Source organism: Prionailurus bengalensis, chromosome D4 (assembly GCF_016509475.1).
Source record: "Prionailurus bengalensis isolate Pbe53 chromosome D4, Fcat_Pben_1.1_paternal_pri, whole genome shotgun sequence".
Lineage (NCBI taxonomy): Eukaryota > Metazoa > Chordata > Mammalia > Carnivora > Felidae > Prionailurus > Prionailurus bengalensis.
The window spans coordinates 57,633,263-57,653,769 of record NC_057359.1 but is presented as its reverse complement, the minus strand read 5'-3'; the positions used below and the strand labels follow the sequence as shown (position 1 = coordinate 57,653,769).

Genomic DNA, 20,507 nt, shown 5'->3' with positions numbered 1-20,507 from the left:
GCCCTATTCTATTGGTCTCCAACTTGATTCTGCGGGCCTTCGAGGACAGACTCCAGCCCCAGCCCCAGCTCCCTGAACCCTGCCTTTCTCACCCCATCCTGGGAGCCCCGAAGCCCACCTCAGATCCTCACAGTCCCCACTGATGGAGCCACACACATCTCATAGGAACCTTACAGAGACCCTCACAAACCCAGACACCTACGGACGTCCCCACAGATGTCCGCAGACTACCCAAACACTCTCACAGAGATCCAACAAACCCCTTTAAGAGAAGTGAGCCCCCTAAACTCGTCCCCTTTGGTCCAATGCAGCCTGCTCTGGAGACCGGACTGTTGTTGCCACGGAGACTACCGGGCGTTCCGATTGCTCTGGTGACGGATCCCTCCTCTCCCGGCACGGGTTCCAGAGGTTTCAGTCAAGCTCCTCCCTCAACGGCCCCGGAACCCCTCGTCCCTCCCCAAGTCCCCCTCCTCAGATCTGGCCAGAGCTCCTTTGCGAATTTCTGCAGGTGTCCAAGTCCCCTCGCCAGGTCGTAGACTTGAAGGCAAGGCCTCTCACTACATAGCAAGTACAGCCAGGTCTCATCCAAGAGCCTTCCATCCCTCGCTAACATTTCCCCTTCCCAGCTTAAGACGAGATCCTGACCTAAGGACTTGTAACAGCCAAGACAGGCCCAGAGGTATGTAGTTTCTCCAATGGCTCTTCCTCCAAGCCCTCATCTCGTTCCCCTCCTAACATATTCTGTCCCTTCCCACCTTAGTCCAACCCTCTCCCATTCTCTACTTTTCATCCTTACCCTCCCCCTCCACCACGTTTCTCCACCCAGTTCCGTCTTCCCCTTCTTTTTCTCCTTCCTCTCCTCCTACCGACTGATTCTCCACCCTCAAGTACCTTTTCCTGTGCTGAATGTCAGATCATCTTCCTAACCTACCTCTCTCACTACTTCTTGTCCCAAGCTTCCCCTTTGGAAAGACTAATGAATACAAGTAATGAATCCATCTGGAGCATGAGGGGGAAAGTAGGGAGCACAGAAAGTTAAGGCTGGAAAAGTTAGGCAGTGTTGCGAGTAATGACAGGCCTTGAATGTCAGGGCCCAGAAATTTGGAGTTAATCTTAAGGCTGAGACAACTGAGTGTTTTCAAGCAAAGGAACAGCATTGTTAGGCTTGCATTTTAGAAAGATCTCCAGTGGGTCATTAAGGAGGGCTGACTTCTTTTAGACATCCCTCCAAGATAAATTAGTCACACCTCACTCCCCACAGCATCCTGAGCTTACCCCAGCACAACATCAACTCATCTGTATTGTCATTGGGTTAACCTGGTCCACCTTCCCAGATTCTTTCAGAGTCCAGTGCTTAGCACAGTGCCTGGGTGAAAGTGTAAGATTGGGCTCTTTAAAAAGTATCAGTTTACAGGGGCACCTGGGTGGCTCAGTCAGTTAATCTTCCAACTCCAGCTCAGGTCATGACCTCACGGTTTGTGGGTTTGAGCCCCGTGTCGGGCTTGGTGCTGACAGCTCAGAGCCTGGAGCCTGCTTTGGATTCTGTGTCTCCCTCTCTCTCTGTTCCTCCCCTGCTCATGCTCTGTGTCTCAAAAAAAAAAAAAAAAAAAAAAAAGTAAAAAAAAATTTAAGTATAAGTTACATAAATCAATGAAAGAATGGCTGAGTGGATTGATGTGCTGGGGAAAGTCGCAGAGGGGCAAAGTTGTTACATAATCCAGGTACAAAACTATGAGAACTTGAACAGAATTGGAGGGGAGAGAATGGATTTTGGTAATACAGTATTTAGAAGACAGGAAACAAAGTTCTTGGTGCCTATTTGAAGATGAGGGCTGAGGGGAAAGGATAAGACTAAAATAATTCCCAGAGTTCAGTTTTGATGCCCTGTGGGACATCCATTTAGCAATGTCCAGCAAGCAATTGGGTTTGAGTGTGAAGTACAGGGATTTAAAGAGGTCTGAGCTGGAATTATGGATTTAGAAATCATCAGCATACCAGCCGGAAGTAATTGAAGCCTTGGACATGAATAACATCAAGGGAGGCTTGATTATGATCCCTAGACAAAACAGGCTGCGGTCAGGGCCCTGCCCAATGCATCATGACATTGTCCTGCACTCTTAAGAGCAAACCCCCACCTTGGCTTGGTAGTATCCCAGTCTCTAGAACTCCACTGCCTGAACATCCTGGTCCTAAGGCTCAGGCCCCTGCTCTTGGACTAGCCAAGCTGCTATGTTCAGGCTCTTCCTGGGGCATGGTCCTCTGCTACCATCTACTGATGGGATTCTGACTGCTTCAGCCTTTCTATCTTTAAGCTCCCTCACAACCCATAGCTACATGCCACACGGCATCTAGGCACACAGGTGAACCTCTTGGCACCATACCCTGACCCAAAGTTCATCTTGCTTCCCCTTTACATCTCAGGTGCTATCCTAATTCCATAATCCCCCCCGTGAACTCTGACTTGCAGACCCTCCAACCTCCGATCCCAACCTAATGAAGCCTGTACCTTATTCTACCACTAGATGGAAGCAGACGAGGTCACAGAAGAGCCTCAAACAGCCATGGATGCAGAGCAACACCCCTCTTCAAAGGACCCCTCTGCCAAGGACTCACAGGAGCTCCCTGGCCCTGAAACATCCTTTGAGACTTCCATCCCTGAGACCTCTTTAGAGCCCCACACCTCTGAGATCCCTTTAGAGCCCCACATCTCTGAATCTCATAGGACACCATCTGCTTCCCAGGCCCTTTTAGAGACCCACACCTCTGAAACCCCTTTGGCAACTTACATCCCTGAGACCCCCTTAGAGCCCCACACCTCTGAATCTCATATGACACCATCTGCTTCCCAGGCCCCTTTAGAGATCCACACCTCTGAAACCCTTTTGGAGCCTTCCATCCCTGAGACCTCTTTAGGATACTCTGTCTCGGAGATCCCTTTGGAAACCCCTATCCCTGAGACCCTACTGGAGACTCACATGTTTAAGGTCCCAGAGAAACACCTTTCTTTTCATACCTCATCACAAGGCCATATCACTGTACCTTCCTCTAATACTCTGAAGGAAGACCTCTCTGAGTATTCCTCCAGTGAGGTCTCACAGACAGGGAGGTCTACCCAGATCTCTGAGTCTGAGATCCTTCAAAAGCACTCCCTTTCAGGCCCTTCAGCCCAGGTCCACCTGGACACATCTGCAAAGGAGAAGGAAGAGGAAGGAGAGGACAAGGAGCAGGTGGATGCCACTGACAGTACCGCACACACAGCTCAGCCTGGACACCAGCTGGTCAAGAAGAAGGGGAAGAAAGGAGTTAGCCGTAATTGTGCCTGCACTTTTCCCCGTTCCCCATTATATATATAATTTATTGTCAAATTAGTTAACATACAGTGTACACAGTGCACTCTTGGCTTAGGGAGTAGATTCCCATGGTTCATCACTTATATACAACACCCAGTGCTCATCCCAGCAAGTGCCCTCCTCAATGTCCATCACCCATTTTCCCTGCCCCCTAACCCCCCACCCCATCGACCCTTAGTTTGTTCTCTGTATTTTAGAGTCTCTTTTGGTTTGCCTCCCTCTCTGTTTGTAACTATTTTTTTCTTTCCCTTCCCCCATGGTCTTCTGTTAAGCTCTTCAAGTTCCACATATGAGTGAAAACATAGGATATCTGTCTTTCTCTGACTTATTTTTTAGCATAATACCCTCCAGTTCCATCCAAGTTGTTGCAAATGGCAGGATTTCATTCTTTCTCATTGCCAAGTAGTATCCCATTGTATATATAAACCACATCTTTTTTTTTAATTTTTTAATGTTTATTTATTTTTGAGAGACAGAGGCAGCATGAGTGGGGGAGGGGAAGAGAGAGAGGGAGACCCAGACTGTGAAGCAGGCTCCAGGCTCTGAGCTGTCAGCACAGAGCCCGACGCAAACCACATCTTCTTTATCCACTCATCAGTTGATGGACATTTGGGCTCTTTCCATAATTTGGCTTTCCGTAATTTGTTGAAAGCGCTGCTATAAACATTGGGGTACATGGGGTACATGTGCCCCTATGAATCAGCACTCCTGTATCCTTTGGATAAATTCCTAGTAGTGCAATTGCTGGGTCATAGGGTAATTTTATTTTTAATTTTTTGAGGAACCTCCACACTGTTTTCCAGAGCGGCTGCACAGTTTGCATTCCCACCAACAATGCAAAAGGGTTCCCCTTTCTCCACGTCCTCTCCAGCATCTATTATTCCCTGAATTGTTAATTTTAGCTACTCTGACCGTGTGAGATGGTATCTCAATGTGGTTTTGATTTGTATTTCCCTGATGATGAGTGACATTGAACATCTTTTCATGTGTCTGTCAGCCATTCAGATGTCTTCCTTGGAAAAGTGTCTTTTCATGTTTTCTGCCCATTTCTTCACTGGATTATTTGTTTTCCAGGTGTTGGGTTAGTTAAGTTCTTAATAGATTTTGGACACTAATCCTTTATCTGATGTGTCATTTGCAAATATCTTCTTCCATTCCATTGGTTGCCTTTTAGTTTTGTTGATTGTTTCCTTTGCTGTGCAGAAGCTTTTTATCTTTGGAGCTCCTGGGTGGCTCAGTCAGTTAAGCATCTGACTTTGGCTCAGGTCATCATCTCACAGTTCATGAGTTTGAGCCCTGCATCAGGCTCTGTGCTGACAGCACAGAACCTGGAGCCTGCTTCAAATTCTGTGTCCCCCCCCCCCCGCCCCTCCTCTGCTCACTCACTCACTCTCTCTCTCTCAAAAATAAGTGAACTTAAAAAATTTTTTGAAGAATCTTTTTATCTTGATGAGGTCCCAATAGCTCATTTTTGCTTTTATTTCCCTTGCCTTCAGAAACATGTCAAGTAAGAAGTTGCTGTGGCTGAGGTCAAAGAGGTTGTTGCCTGTTTTCTCTTCTAGGATTTTGATGGTTTCCTGTCTCACATTTAGGTCTTTCATCCATTTTGAATTTATCTTTGTGTATGGTGTAAGAAAGTGGTCCAGTTTCATTCTTCTGCATATTGCTGTCCAGTTCTCCCAGAACCATTTGCTAAAGAGGCTTTTTCCATTGCATATGCTTCCCTGCTTTATCAAAGATTAGTTGGCCATATATTTGTGGGTCCAATTCTGGGTTCTCTATTCTATTCCATTAGTCTATGTGTCTGTGCCAATTACCATACTGTCTTGATGATTACAGCTTTGTAGTAGAGGCTAAAGTCCGGGATTGTGATGCGTCCAGCTTTGGTTTTCTTTTTCAACATTATTTTGGCTATTCAGAGTCTTTTGTGGACTTTTCCCCATTCTCATCACTGTCTTACACCTGTCCCAATAAGAGGGGATTGGGTTACTCTTTGACCTGGCCCCTTCTTTTAGTTTTAGGGACTCCTTACTTCCCTTTGGTTACTCAGCCTCTCCCTTCCCAGGTTATGCGGTCCAACCAGAGGTCCCCGCTCAGCAGACAGAGATGGTGGAAGTGGCTAAGGCAATGCACAGAAAGAAGTTCAGTGCTCAGGCAAATTATCTTTTCCAATGGGAGAAGAATGCAACCCTGAATGCCATCCAGACAGGTGAGACCAGGAAGCCCTTGAGAGGCCTGTGACAGGCCCATGGCCAACCTCCAATCCAACTATATCAGGGAACCTGCCCTGAACAATGGAGAGCTGCTCCTTGTAGAAATGGCAATGCTGCCTGCCTGAAATATTGGAGTGGAGCAGGCAGGTGGGCCAAAGTGGATGGCATGGGTGCAGGAAAAAAGTGAAGATATTCATATAAAACCCAGGTAGGGACAGGCAGCTAAAATGAAGTTGTTTAAAAAAAAAAAAGCAGGGCCACAGGCCGACCCCACATCTAGGGCTCCAATAGCCTACACCAAACAGACCTTAAAGCAGAGATGGCCCAGACCTTGGATAGTCCAGGAGACTTGGTGCTCTGACATGGCAAAAGGCCTTGGTCCCCTTGGTTGAACTCCATTAAAAGGCTGTCACCCTGCATGCCAGACCGAGAATCACCTGGTACCCAAAAGCCATGAGTCTCTCCACCAAAAAGGAGAGTTGTACCTCCCAGCCCTGTCAATTCCAAGTCTCAGCCCAGAATTAGTACTTTTCACAGCCCCATTAGTGGCTTGCTAGCTTATCTAGTCAGCATATAAAGGGTGTACAGATATGCTAGGTATACATATGCCATCCGGTGTGTGAGCATGTGTACCTGTGTTGCTGAACTTCATGTCTACAGGGAATACCTTCAGAAAGAAGGCCACCCTGACCCACTCTGCAGATTCTGGGGTTTCTAGACTGAATTAGATAGACATCACTGTATTTATTTTTGTCTTTCATACTTCCTTTCCCCTTATGATAGGAAGAGAGTTATGTTGAGACTAGATGGGCCTAAGATAGAAAGACAGCCAGGTAATTCTATGTCCTTCTCCCTTCTCCATGCAATTTGCTTTCTTCATTCTCATGCAGGGCCCCTTCCCCCTCCACCCCGGGCCAAGAAAGTCACAATGATCTCATTTGGGTCTCTAGAGAATCCATGTATGTTCTGTGTAGAGAAAGAGCAAGTGTAAGCTTTTCTTTTATTTATTCAGCATTTATTGAGCACCAACTATGTGTCAGGCATTGAGCTAGATGTGGAGGTAGTGGTTGGTGGGACTTCAAAAACAAAATCCCGGGGCGCCTGGGTGGCGCAGTCGGTTAAGTGTCCGACTTCAGCCAGGTCACGATCTCGCGGTCTGTGAGTTTGAGCCCCGCGTCGGGCTCTGGGCTGATGGCTCAGAGCCTGGAGCCTGTTTCTGATTCTGTGTCTCCCTCTCCCTGCCCCTCCCCTGTTCATGCTCTGTCTCTCTCTGTCCCAAAAATAAATAAACGTTGAAAAAAAATTTTAAAAAATCCCTCAAATAATTTGTACTCTAATGAGAGACACCAAAAAGTAAAAGGATAATTGTAATTCATTCTAATAATTGCTGTGACTGAGGTTAGCCCAGAGTGCTGCATGAGCAGAGATAAGAGGCACCCATTCTTGGGGGCTCAGGGAATAAGCCTTGGAAGGGATGACTTCTCAGCTGAAATCTGTAAGATGAGTAAAAAGAGGTGGCCAGGTAAAAAGTGAGGTAAGGTGAGACATGACAGGGCAAGACACCAGGAGGAAACTGCAAGCAATGTTGGACAGAGCTCGGCTCTGGACCAGGAAAATTGTACAGGCATTTCTGTGGCAAAGGTCAAGAGTTGGGACTATATCCTAAGGGCACGTGAGAGTCACTGCAAGATTTTAAATGGGACAACAACACGACCAAATTTGTGTTTTTGAAAGACCACTGTGTCAGTAGCATAGACTGGAGAAAGATACGACTGGACGTAGGAAGACTACATTTGGCCCTGGTAATAGTCTGGGTAAGAAGTGAATGGGTATAGGTGGATGAAGTAGATTCAAGAAACGCTGAGAAGACAAAACTGACCTTTGGATCTTTGGATGTGTAGAATAAGAAAGAAGGACATGCCTGGAATGACATCTAGGTGTTTGGCTTAAGAGACTGATTAGATGATGATGCCATTCATGAATGCCTAAAACAGAGTAGATGCATAAGTACATGTTGGATGAACAGAGGACAAAGGATGAGGGTGAGGTTCGGAAGGAAGAATTGAATTTACTGCATTTGAAATGCTTGTGGAACATGCTGGTAAAAGGGTCCAGTAGACAACTGGCTGTATGGGTCTGAAGCTCAGGAGAGAAGTCTGGACTAGAGACATCCTTCATGAAAAGACATATGTTGTATGGAGATATTTTAAGCAAAAAGAGATGTTATCATGCAAATGTGAGTATGTGACCATGGAATTGACTGTGTTGTACCTTGCCTGGTATTTTCACAGTAAGCATCTGTGCCGTAGACCTCTTTGCCACAAATATTATTCTGCAAAGTTAACTGACCATAAGGCAATTTGCCGTAAAAGATAAAAAAAATAACTAGTTGACAGTTTGGTTTGACAGTTTGTTGGTTTTATCCACTGTTTGGCAGTTTGGTTTCATTTCTCCACTGACACACTACTCCCATTTATATATATATATATATATATATACATAGAGAGAGAGAGAGAGAGAGAGAGAGAGTATAAATCTTAGTCCTCATAATGGTCTACACTGTGGCAGAGTTTTGAGCTCACATTTCCCATACAACTTTGGAATGTCTATCAATGGACATGTGACAATATGCCAGGAGCAAACAACAGTGTAGGAGGCTTTCACAACACAATACACAGCTCAGTGGCAAATATGCATCCTAGTATTTGGAAATTGATACCTCTCTTAGTGAAGGAGGAAATTTTAGCAAAAAAAGAAAAAGTGAGATGCTGAACAAGGAGATGAGTCAACAAGCAAAAAAAAAAAAAAAATTGTATAATGCTATGAATGAAAGACTTTGAAGACAAGTGCTTAGGGTACAATCCACAACATAAAATCAGTTATTTACACAGAATGGCCATGAATCTACACTATGCATTTTAAATTCAAATATTTGGATTTTGCAATAAGGTCATATTTAATTTTGATATTCATTTTCCATGTTTAAGTATGCCCTCTTTAATGAATGTCCTTTTATTTTTTTGTGATTTTATCTTTCATGGCAAAATTGCCTATGGCCAATTAATCATGCAGTGGAAATGTTTGCAGTGAAAATGCTTGGAGCACAGATTCTTAAGGTGAAACTACCTAGAACCACCTGGTACACCGTCAAAATGGCATTCCAGATAATGTCTCCTCCCCCTACCAGTCCTTGTCCACTTATAACAGAAAGACAGTTTGGAATCAGAACAGAGAGTAGAGGGTCCCACTCTGGACTATATAGCCTGATGTCAATTGTCCTGCTTTAAGGGCACTGACACTTATAATGGAGTCTGAGGTATAGTTGCCAGTCTCTGTTTAAACTCTAGTCTGCTTCATCTAAAGGTGGGGCACTGACTCCCATATCAGTGCTTGCACTTGACTCTCCCAGGCTTTCAAGCGGGACCTTGATATGTGGGCACTGACCCTTGTTCACCTCCACCTCTCATCTGTTCACCGAGTGTATCCTGCTGCTCTGGACAGAGTTCAGAATTCCACTAGTGGAATCCTGGCCCCCACTCACTTCCATTGTGACTCTACCTATATACCCTGCCCTTTCAACAAAGCCTCACTGCTATAATGGGGCACTGACACTTCAGGCTGGCAGGATCGAGACAGAAGTAGCAAAGCCAAAAGCCACGCCTGGACAGGCTTTAGACCCTGAAAGATCATGGGTAAGGCAAGAAAAACTAGACTGACAATTAGGCACAGAATTGTGGATTGTGGCCCTGGCCAGAGTCAAAGACCAGAAGACACTAACTCTTTCCCACCCTCCTTATGGAACTTCAGTGTTAAGCCTAGAATACTGGGTCTCTCTTCTGTCCTGAAGGAGTTTGCTTATTCATTTAGTCAGTCAAGCCGTCTGTGCTCTCTGAGCACCTATTCTGGGCCAGGCCTTGTACGAGGACTAGAAATATAGGTGAAAACCTACAGTCTAAGAGGAATACAAGTGAAAAGTCCACTATTATGATGCATTGTACTGTGAGAGGAGTAGCAAAGGAGTCAGAGAAACAAAGAGGAGGAGCCCCTAGACAGGCAGAGGAAGTCAGGGACAACTGTTTGGTGGAGGTGACACTTCATTGTAGCCTTTAAATGGGAATGAGTCCCATAGCTGAAGGTCCCACTCCATAAGGACTCATACAGGATTCTTGCCTAGAAGTTGGAGCAGTCTCAGGTTTCATGAAGGGTGAGAAAATGAGTGGAATGTGCTCTCTGGTTCTCCCACATTTAAATGGCTCCACCCTTGCCTCGTAGTGAGATTGACCATGAAGCCAATTTCAGATCCCACTACTGAAACCAGGCTCTCAAGGGTTGTGGCATCTTGCTGGTGCCTATTCTCAGGGATACTTCCTAGCCTCACAAGCTTCTGTTTCTTGGTCTTCACCACTCATGACTTCTGGCCTACCCCTTTCTCCTGATTCTTAGAAAACTATAGGCAGCCCTTCTCAAGTTCATAGATAGCATCAGTTCAGGAACACCAGGAACATAAAGGGAAATAGGAAGGTGCCAAACTGGAAAAGTGAGGAAAACCCTCCTCCTGGTCCCAGAGCTGCCCAACCTCCTCCTCCTCTTCTTGTCCCTTTAACAACCACATTTTCTTAGGTGCCAGTCCTCACCATCTATTCTATACCTGGCCAATCATCTTCCCTTTCCCTCAACTTAGACACTTCAATGAAACAAAACAAAGTGAGGCTCTAATGTGGGAAGGGGAGGAAATGAGAATCTTAGTAGCCACAGAGAACTCAGCAAGATTCGTGTTCGTCTTCAAGCAAAACTTCATTTCGAATCTTCCTGCTCAGAAACCACTTCAGAAACTGAAGACTGTCTTCAGTCATTTCTGACAGGCTAACAGAAATGGAGTAGATCCTGGGGTGGGAAAGGAGCTGAAACACTTGTGGGATACTGAGAAAATCCGATGGGGAAGATGTCTCAAAGGGTGGAGATCATGGGTGGAGTGAATACACTGGGGAAGAGGTGAGACCACAGGGGCTGAGGGGGGTGCTTAGGCTATTTTTCCTTCTCACTCTTCCCTGTTAATTCCTCCACACTCAGGTCTCCATATTGGCTGGCGCTGCCCCCATTATCTATGGGACTGTTTCCAAATTGGAGATGAATCCAAATGCTTTTGTGGACACTTGTTGAGAGAGCACCAGATCGTCTCAGGTAGGGAGAACTGACCAGCCCCTGTCCATGGGAAGGGAAAACTATACTCGGGCCATGTGTTGGGATGTATGAGAGAAAGTGTGTGTGTATTGGTATGGGGGAGGGGGACTCGCACAGGAAGGCTAGGCCCTATTAGGTGCCAGTCTAATCCTCCCATCCATCCCCATTCCCACAGACATATCTGTGCCCTGCAATGTGGGCCAGTGCCGCTGCCTCATGTTCTGCTTTATCCCATCACGCCCAGAGGAGGTGGGTGAGTTCTGGCTTAAAAGACGAGCTACCTTTGACCCTAAGGCCTGGAGGGCCCAATGTCGCTGCAAACACAGCCATGAAGACCATGCAGCTACTGGGTCCCATTCCTGCAGGGTGAAAGGTAATTTCTAGGGTGAGGGGAGTACAGGGGTGGGCATGGGTAGGATGCACATGGTTTGGGGATGAGGATGGGGGAACTGGTAGGAGAAACTTGGGTTTGTGGTTGGTGAGGAAGAGAGGAGAACGTAGTCAGCCCGTGGGAAAGCGCCAATTCCCTATACTTGTCTTGGCTTCCCCCTTGCCCTAGGCTGTTGCTGCAACTGCTTTGAGTCTAATTTCCTCTGTGCGGCCTGTGACCGGCGCTGGGAGGAACATGAGACTTTCTTTGAGACTGAGGAGACCCGGCGACGAGGAGGGAGGCCTCACGGTAAGGGGGCAGGGGCAACCTGGAACGGGACCATTCCAGGACCATAGTCAGAAGGCCAGGCAGGAAGGTGCTCCCACCCTCAGTCATTCCTTCCTGGACTACCTCTCTCTCTCAGCGCCTGCATCCCAAACTTGCACCAGTCTCCAACCCCAGGAGCAGACTGTGTGCCTTTTGCAGAGATGCCTACCCTCTAAGAAGCCATCGTCAGGAATTCTGACTCTGAGGCTTTACAGACACAGGGGCCCTCCGGCCATCCCAGCACCCATCCCAGACCTCCTGGGCTCCCTGGCCCACACAACCTGTGGCCTGGCCCTAAATTTGACCCCCATACCTGACCCTTTCACCTCTGCTTTTCCCTCCTCCAGGGACAGACACTGTCAACACCTGGCGCAAGCCTCTCTGAGCCTGGCTCGAATCAGCAATAAAGAAAGGGGAAGCCACTGGAATCTGGCCTGCTTCTGTATGGGTGGGCAGAACCCAGCCCAGTGACAAACACCCTAGGACCTTAGAGTTGGTACCTGTTGGGAACAAGAGAGGGCACCGCACAGGAGAGAGGCTGGATCAAAGCATCTGCCTCCACCACACCCACACTCAAGCTGCTAGCTCTGGCATCAGAAGGAGAGTGGCTTCAAGGAAGCCAAGGAGGGAGGGGGGTTTAAGAAGGATAGAGGAAACACTGATGTTAGATGCAGTTGGGGACTCCAGTAGGATAAAGACTGAAAAGTGTCCATTGGATCTTACAATTAGAAGGTCTTCATATAATGTAGTTTCAGTGATGCAGTGGAGGTAGAAACCAAGTGGTAAGTTTGAAAGAGTTTCTTTAAGAAGCTTGGATGAAAAGAGCAGGAGAGAAGTCAGACAATATCCAGAGGGAGATGTGCAGTCAAGGAAGCATTTTTTAGGAGGGAAAAAAGGAAGGGACCAGTAGAGAAAAAGATTTTGAAGATGCAGAAGAAAAACAGAGATACCTGGTGAGACAAGATGCCAAAGATGGAGGGAGGGAATGAGGTCAGGGCAGAAGTGAAGGGATTTGTTCTACACAGGAGAAACACCGCTTCCTAAGACCAAGAGGAAGGAAGAAAGAAAAGGATGGGGACTTCCCTGAGCTGCAGGGAGGAGGATCTTGAAGTTCCCCTGCGAAGTAGGAGACAAGGTCAGTTGCTGGTGGGGGAGGAGAGGGATAAGAGTGGGGAGTAGGAGATGGGAAGACAGAGGCGAAGGTGTGGGAAGGCTAAGGTGGGGAACTGGAGAAAAACCTGATCAGTGGATAGTTGAGGATTCAGGGACAGCTGAAAGCAGGAATCTAGTTAAAGAGGAAGAGAGAAAATAGATTGATGGTTGGTGATGGAAGGTATCAGGGAGGATGATCAGGAAAATAAAGCAAAAAAGAAGGCTTGAGGATGTGGAGAGAGCTGACCATACAAATGGAAAGAAAGTGAAGCCAGGAAGCAACTGACAGATTGAATAAAGGAACAGTCAAAGGACTAGAACGCTCTAATAAGGTGCAGTAGCAGATGTAGTGGTAGGGATCGAAGCATAGGAGACAGTGGTCAGAACCTACAGAGAGTTGCAGCTCTCAGGTGAGAAAAGCTGCCAGGGATCACAAAGTTTGGAGTAAAAACTGTAGGCCAGGGGCCAAAATCAGTGAATCATAGATTATTTTTATGAGGAGTGGGAGATTCTGGCACTAATTGGTTCTGTGATCCTAGGCATATCATCACTTTCCCTCTCTGGGCCTCAGTTTCTGGATCTATAAAAGAGGAATAATCTCTGTGCTACTTGCTCTCCCTGAGAACCTAAAGAAATCACCAGTTTCAAAGTGCTTTGTAGTCACCTACCCTGCCTGGCTGGTTTCCTTCCTCTTCCTAGATCCCAGCTCTTTTTATCTCTTGAACTTCTCCAGAGCAGCTCTAGGGGTTGCTGCTGTCTCAGAGGCACCACGAGAACTGCATACAGCCTCTAGGGCACAGAGAAAAGGCCAGTCAGTCTACATTTCCCCACATTTGGGGAAGCTATCTGTCCTTCCAAAGGAAGGAATGCAATCTGGACTGCTAGAACTCCTAGGGGAAATTACAGGGTCAAATGTCTGCCCATTGGAGGAAAAAGGCCTTTCTAACAATAATATGGCTATACAAAAGATTATTCCTATCTCCAGAAGTAGAGTTCTTCTTGACTGGTGATATGCAATTAGTGCCATAATGACCATTCACTGAAACGAATTCAATAGTCAACAGTAAAGGAATGGTTACTGTAATAAACTCATTCAAGGAAGTAATATGCAGACATTACAAAGTATATTTACATAGACTATGTAATAATATGGAAAATTGATTGTAAGGGGCAGAATAGGAATATACATCCAATACATATGTACTTTATATAATGAACGGAAATGAAACACCAAATGTTATTCATTCCACAATCACTGATGTGCTAAAACAACAACAACAACAACAACAACAACTACAACAAAAACCACCTAAAGATACAGTGGTGGCTTTTGTCCTAAGTGTTAACTGTCAGGCTAAACCTTGGTTGGGTAAGTATATTAGCATTTTGTGACCCCTGTTCCTTAGGTCAAAAATATATATTCCAACAAAATGAAATATACTTCTCACCCAGCAATGACACACTCCCGTTGTCCCTCAAACCCGACTAACTGAAAATACCAGGTACGAGGCTGTTTCATACACCATTTCTGATTAGAAAAGAACATTGGATACCTACTCCTTTGCTTGTTAGTCGTGCGCAAAGACAGGTCACTATCGCCGCCTCCCGTTAAAAAGAAGAAGAAGAGGAGGGGGGGGGAGGGGACGGGGAGGGAGAGGGGAGGGGGAGGGGGAGGAGGAGGAGGAGAAGAAGAGAAAGAAGAAAGCAAAAAAAAAAAAAGTCCTGAAAACGAACTGCAGAATCTTCAATGTTGGAGTATGCACACAAGAACATAAACAAGGGACTGCCCTTAGATGAGTAAGTTAAAAATCTTTGAAATGCTCAAGGGTCTGAAATGCCCTCGTGGGGAAAACGCTGTCTATCTTATCCCTCCAGTTAAATACAGAGAACTGAGGGTTGATGGGGGTTGGGGTGGAAGTGGGAATGGCCATCACTGGCATTGAGGAGGGCACTTGGAATGAGCACTGGGTATTGTATGTAAGCAATGAATCATGGGAATCCACTCCCGAAGCCAAGGGCACACTGTATATATACAGTGTAGGCTAGCGAACTTGACAATAAATTTCAAGAAAAAAAAAAAAAAAAAAGATAAAAGGACCGGTCTCAGTTCACCTTCAGCCTCACAGGGCAGGCATTCCCGCCCCCTTCTTCCGGGACTCCTAGAACCTTGGCCTCCAGGGGTTGCGGTGATTCCCGGAGCCAGCCAGCGCCGAGTGCCCGCCCTCAGAACCCGCCCTCCTCCTGACCAATGCGGGGAGAGGGTCTACGATGTCAGAGGCTCGGCGCCGCACCAATATTGTGCAGCAGAGCCAAACGGAGTTAAATCCCACATCTCTTAATCCTTCCAATGGAGTGAGAAAGTCTCTTGGGGAAACACTTAGGGGGCCCAATGGCAAAGGAACTTTCACTCTGACCAGAAGTCGAAGCCAATGAAGTGGAAAACTAGCCCACGAGCTGGCAGAAGCAGCCAATGGGATGAAAAGATTCCGCCCCCACCGTGGCGGCGGAGCCAGTGGAGTGAATGACACCACCCTCTGGTCCAAAAGACCTCAAGAGAAGCCCAGGAGCGCGTCCAATGGGATGGCAGGGCTCGCTCGCGGCCTCCAGCGGAGCCAATGGCCGTCATTTGCCGGCTCCGTGGCGGCCCCCACCTCGGGCGACGGCGGGGCCTGCGTGCTGGCCTGAGGAGAGATTCCGCGGCTGAGGGCAAGATGGCGGCGGCCCTGGTGCTGGCCGCCGGGCTGCGCGTGGCGCGCGGGGCTGTAGCGCTGGTGGGGCCGCGGGGGGCGCAGGTGAGGAGCGGCCGCGGGGGCGCGGAGGGCGTCCCGCGGGCTCTGCCGCCCTCCGGGGCCGGCGTTCTCCCCCAGGCGCGTGCAGCCCACTGGCCTCGCGGGGACGGAGCCCGAGCGTCTGGCAGGGAATGCTGCCTCTCCTGGAGGCGCAAGCTCCAAGGCCGCTTGGCGAGGTCGGGCTGGTAGTCGGCGGCAGCCTCTCGGCGGTGGCTCGGGCGTCCAGGTGGCGACAGGGTCGGTGCGTTGGCTGCTGCCTCCTAAAACCGAACGCCTGTTCCGGGCAGCCTCCTGAGTGCCCCCTGCAGGAAGTGAGGTTTGTCTTCTCGGAGCCAGTCTCCTGCCCGCCTCAGACCCCTGGCCTTCTGAACACAAGTGTTAATCTCTCATCTTCCCCATTTACCAGAGAGGTCAGGTTCATCCCAACTCTTTCTCCCATAGTGTGACAGCACTGACTTGAGCCTTCTCTGAGCCCCCGGAAACGGGCATCCCTACCCTCAGTCCCCTGCAGCTGTCGTTGCTGAATTCACTTAACCCTTCCTTTCACTGATTCAAGGAACTGGAGTTAAAATTCACAAAAGAGCTCAGATGTAACACCAAGACATGTTTGTGTCAAACAGGGAAATTGTGTGAAAACCTGAATAAAACAGGTAAAATATCTTAGAGATTAGATAACAAGTAATGGAAATAAGTGGAAACTTAGTAACAGGGCTTGAGTACAGGGAAAGAGCTCCAATGGTCTTAAAAGATGATGCAGAAAACTTTATATTTGAAGCCAAGAGGAGGGATTTATCTAAGGTAATTCCGTGATAAAAGAGGAACCAAATCTTAAGTTTCCAGTTCTCATCCTGTGTCCTTTCTCCTGAACAGTGCTAAATTTACTAGACACTTTAGGAACAGGAATCAATTGCAGTACTGAATCCTGTATTGTATCTAACCAGGCTCAGCACTATCTGACCCTACTCTCTACTGCTGACACTCTGAAATTGAGGAAATTTTCCTTAGGATGGGAGCCACTAATAGGTTCTTAGAAGGGTGAAGTTAATGATTATCAGAGCCCGGCCTCTGCCAGCTCCTGACTATATGGGAGAGGTATTGTCAACCCCCTCCCTTGGGTATGTCTGACCCACCTTCAGGTCCGAGGAGCTGCAGGTGTGACCGATGGAAATGAAGTATCCAAGGCCCAGCAGGCAGCTCCTCAGGGAGCAGCCCCAACTATCTTCTCCCGGATCCTGGATCGAAGCCTCCCAGCTGACATTTTGTATGAGGACCAGCAGGTGGGGTGCCCTTAGGACCCATCCCCTTGGGAATTTAATAGGTACCATCAGCCTGTTGAAGTAACAAGGTGGCCTCTGGCCTTTCACTGCTTCCAGTGTCTCGTATTCCGTGATGTGGCCCCTCAGGCTCCTGTGCACTTCCTGGTCATTCCTAAGAAGCCCATTCCTCGGATTAGCCAGGCTGAAGAAGAAGACCAGCAGGTGGGAAGAATAGAGCCAAGGTTTGGCTTTGGGGGGAACCCTGGACTCAGCTAGAGGTTTTGCTCCCTGTGAATGAAGCCACCCATCTCCCTCCCTTTCCCTCTAGCTTCTAGGACACCTTCTCCTTGTGGCTAAGAAGACAGCAAAGGCTGAGGGGCTGGGAGATGGATACCGACTTGGTGAGTGACTTTTGGCCATTGAGCCCCTTGCCTATGAATTCTCATACCTACCCTTCAATATGATCTTTATTCTTTGACCTTTCCCGTGATCCTGACCCCCTAACCCCAAGCTCCATTTCAGTGATCAATGATGGGAAGCTGGGCTCACAGTCCGTGTATCATCTGCACATTCATGTACTTGGGGGCCGACAGCTCCAGTGGCCTCCAGGTTGAAACTTCCAACTGACCAAGAACCCAAGACCTGGATTCTTGGAGGATGGGGGAAAAGGGACCCTATGATGCTAATAAACTTGTTCTCCCTCAATTTTGGATCACTGTCTTAAATATATAAAGATTTATATCACAAATAGAAAAGAAAACATTAAAGATAGTGATTCTGTGGTACCTGGCTGGCTCAGTTGTTGGAGCATGCAACTCTTGATCTTGGGCTTGAGTTCGAGCCCCACGTTGGGTGTGGCGATTACTTAAAAATACAATCTTAAAAAAAAAAAAAAAAAGATTATGGTCTTGACTATGGTCTGAGTGAGAGACATTAAGGAGGTCCATCCTGTAGTGAAAGAAGCATTTGCCTATAGATTTGTGAGTCCTCATGACAAATGGTCCACCTGGGTCAAGCTTCTAGAAAAACAGCAATAGAAATAAGCCTATATGAGTAGGGAGAAACTGAAACCCAGGGGTGAGACACTCAATCCTGGCCCTTATTCAGATGCCAAGACAAGTTCTAGGGTGGTCTGGGAGGAGGATGGTTAACGTGAGGGTCTTTTACTGAAGGAGAAGTAATCACACCAAAAAAAAAAAAAAAAAAAAAAAAGCTGCCACTCTGATCCCCATGTCTCACCATTTTGCTTTTTAGTTGTTTGATGTATTTTAAACCTTAAACTTTTAAAAGACTCCCTGCCCCACCCCATTTTTTAGAATGAACTGCTGGTAAGTTACTGTTGCCCCTACACAAGTACACTGTCTGATACTAAAGCCCTGTGCTTGTCTCCAACACAAAAAACCACCTTAGAAAGCCTCAGAAAGAATCATGCTTAAGTGTAGAAGGCAGAACCCTAGACTAGCGGAACCTTAAGAGCTGGGCTGAGGCGGAACGGAGTCTGAACGGAAAGCAAACTTCCTAGACTTCCCCAGGTTTAAGACTTCCGCCCCGCAGAGAATTTGTCTCCACCCCCACCCAGCACTTCCGCCCAACTCTAGTCCTGCGCAGTCTCCTGGAATTATTTGCCGTCTCTATGGCAACCCGGTAGCTGGAGACTGAAGATGGAGACCGCGCAGTCTACCAAGGGATCGAGATGTCGGTGAGAGCGGCAGCTTTGGCGGCTGGTGTAAGGGGACAAGAAAGGTCAGCGGACTTACACCGCTTTTGACAACTTTGTCGCATTCGCTTTCTTTCAGATCTTTAGATGTACAGCCTGGCACTGAAGGACTAGGGTCCACTTCAGAACCATTTTCTTCGGATGGCCATCCTATAACGGCCCTGGCAGCCGCAACTACAGCAGCTGCGGCCTCCTCCACCGACAAAGCGACTGTGTTATCTGCGAAGACCCCAGCGTGCCACTCTGAGCCGAACCTTCTCATGAACCACTCCTCTGACAGTCTTCTGGGGGATCCCTGCACTGGAGCCAGCTTTACCCACAGCATTGGCCATGGGAAACTTGGCATTGAGCCTATCTATGTTTCCCATATTGCTCAGGATCCCTGTACTGCAAAAGACCTTAGCTCTAGTCCTGGCCCTATTCTTGGCTCCAGTTCTGGTCCCTGCCATGGCTCTGGTCAAGACACTGGTCCTGATTCTGGCCCTGGTCCTGCTGCTGATGCTGGGCCTAGTCCAGGCTGTGGCCATGACCGTGAGCCCAGCCCCTACAATCTTCCAAGTTTCAGAACCCCCCAAGCAGATCTGGTCCCTAATTATGCCTCCTGGAATCACTACTGCCACTGGGAACCGCGGAAACAACCCTGGAAATTTTTGCAAGTCTCAGAACCTGGTGCCCGAGGGCATTGGAAGACCCCTGAGGTTGAAGGGAAGTGTAAGGTTCCCAATGAAACATTGCCACGGGGCCACAGCCTTCTCTACAACTGGGAGGAGGAGGTATTAAGGTTTTGACCTGCTCCCTTTTCCTGAAGACTGTCCCCAATTTCCTGGGGGAGGCAGTAGTTTATGATGAGGGTGGGTGCCATAAAGGACATCCTGGTCACTCAACTTGGGGCCCACAGAGAGCCACCAACCACCTGGATCAAGTCCCAAGCATGCAGGATGGCTCTGAGAGTTTCTTCTTCCGACATGGACACCAGGGACTGCTGACCCTGCAGCTACAGTCACCCATGTCCTTCAGCACCACTCAGAAAGACTCGTACCAGCCCCCACGAAACTGCTATCAGCCAACTCGAGGTGTGAAGCATGAGAGAATGGGCCAGAATGAGCAATCAGAGATAAAAGAGAGGAAGGAATTTCTAGTGGGACTATGGATTGTTTAATGGGTACAAGGGTAAAACCCCATGATTTTCCTTCTTTTCTCACATTTGTTTCTTTGGGCCTGCTTGTTAACCAGACTCTCCCACTCTCTCCACTCCCTGCCCTCCTACAGGAAAGCGTGAAGCCATGCTGGAGATGCTCCTGCGCCACCAGATCTGGTGAGAGGCTGGGCGAAGGGTAAAGGGGAGGCGGGGAAGACAAAAATCAGGGAAGAATGGCTTTGACGCCCCCAGGACTATACAGTAAAGAGGTGCAGGCAGAGCAGGAAACCACAAGGAAGCAGTTTGAGGTCGAGTCTGTGACACACCATGACTACCGAAAGGAGCTGGTGCAAGCCGGGCCTCCTGCCCCAACCAAGGTGAGAACTTATCCCACCCCGCTTGTACGGCTGGGCTCTAATGGGCTGTGGGAGAGAGCAGCAGAGGTTAAGAGAGGGAGCTTCAAACCAAGAGTTTTTCAGTATCTTTCCCTTCCAGCCTCACGACTACCGTCGGGAGCAACCTGAAACCTTCTGGATACAGAGGGCACCACAGCTACCGGTGTGTGAGGGTGTCAGGAGTCGGGGAAAACAAGGAGGGGGAAGAGGCTGTTCTGTTCTGGCTTGGTGCAGAGCGGGATCTGTCCTCATTCTGGCCTTCCTCCAGGGTGTCAGTAGCATCAAGACTCTGGACACGCCATTCCGGAAGAACTGCAGCTTCTCAACACCAGTGCCTCTGTCTCTGGGGCAGCCTTTGCCCTATGAACCTGAGAATTATTCCACCAACTGGGAGAAATATCTTCCTTTGTCTGTCAGGGAGGAGGACAGGGAGGTGGAATGGGTGGAACTACTATCTAAGGGTTGAGGAGGGAAGAGGGATATGGACTATGGAATCGATTTCTGTCTGTACTGGAGAGGTGGAAAGGAAGTGAATTCTGTCTGTACTTGGTGAAGAGGCTTCGCATAAAGGGTTCTCTCTCATCCTGAGACTGCTAATTCAGTGATTCTGTGAGTAACC

General features: G+C 48.0%; 3 protein-coding genes across 7 annotated transcripts; all 3 read left to right on the top strand.

Moving 5' to 3' along the window:
• Positions 1-16: 16 nt before the first annotated feature.
• FAM221B (family with sequence similarity 221 member B) lies at positions 17-11,863 on the top strand. 2 transcript variants are annotated; one of them, XM_043566352.1, is made up of 7 exons: positions 17-679; positions 2,523-3,309; positions 5,416-5,559; positions 10,634-10,744; positions 10,920-11,117; positions 11,304-11,423; positions 11,789-11,863. In XM_043566352.1, exons 2-7 carry the CDS (start codon positions 2,523-2,525, stop codon positions 11,824-11,826), a joined length of 1,398 nt encoding a protein of 465 aa, XP_043422287.1. In that variant the 5' UTR covers positions 17-679; the 3' UTR covers positions 11,827-11,863. The 2 variants fall into 2 exon arrangements, with proteins under 2 accessions (XP_043422287.1, XP_043422288.1); XM_043566353.1 differs by lacking the exon at positions 5,416-5,559 and having other exon boundaries at positions 18-679.
• Positions 11,864-15,139: 3,276 nt separating this feature from the next.
• On the top strand, positions 15,140-17,343 carry HINT2 (histidine triad nucleotide binding protein 2). 3 transcript variants are annotated; one of them, XM_043566357.1, is made up of 5 exons: positions 15,143-15,385; positions 16,519-16,659; positions 16,756-16,860; positions 16,967-17,039; positions 17,150-17,343. In XM_043566357.1, exons 1-5 carry the CDS (start codon positions 15,209-15,211, stop codon positions 17,161-17,163), a joined length of 510 nt encoding a protein of 169 aa, XP_043422292.1. In that variant the 5' UTR covers positions 15,143-15,208; the 3' UTR covers positions 17,164-17,343. The 3 variants fall into 3 exon arrangements, with proteins under 3 accessions (XP_043422293.1, XP_043422292.1, XP_043422290.1); XM_043566355.1 differs by having other exon boundaries at positions 15,144-15,385; positions 17,161-17,343; XM_043566358.1 differs by lacking the exon at positions 16,756-16,860 and having other exon boundaries at positions 15,140-15,385; positions 17,161-17,343.
• Positions 17,344-17,633: 290 nt separating this feature from the next.
• Positions 17,634-20,476, top strand: SPAG8 (sperm associated antigen 8). 2 transcript variants are annotated; one of them, XM_043566351.1, is made up of 7 exons: positions 17,639-18,337; positions 18,435-19,128; positions 19,254-19,428; positions 19,625-19,670; positions 19,756-19,870; positions 19,989-20,051; positions 20,157-20,476. In XM_043566351.1, exons 1-7 carry the CDS (start codon positions 18,300-18,302, stop codon positions 20,352-20,354), a joined length of 1,329 nt encoding a protein of 442 aa, XP_043422286.1. In that variant the 5' UTR covers positions 17,639-18,299; the 3' UTR covers positions 20,355-20,476. The 2 variants fall into 2 exon arrangements, with proteins under 2 accessions (XP_043422285.1, XP_043422286.1); XM_043566350.1 differs by having other exon boundaries at positions 17,634-18,337; positions 19,989-20,476.
• The last annotated feature ends 31 nt before the right edge of the window (positions 20,477-20,507 follow it).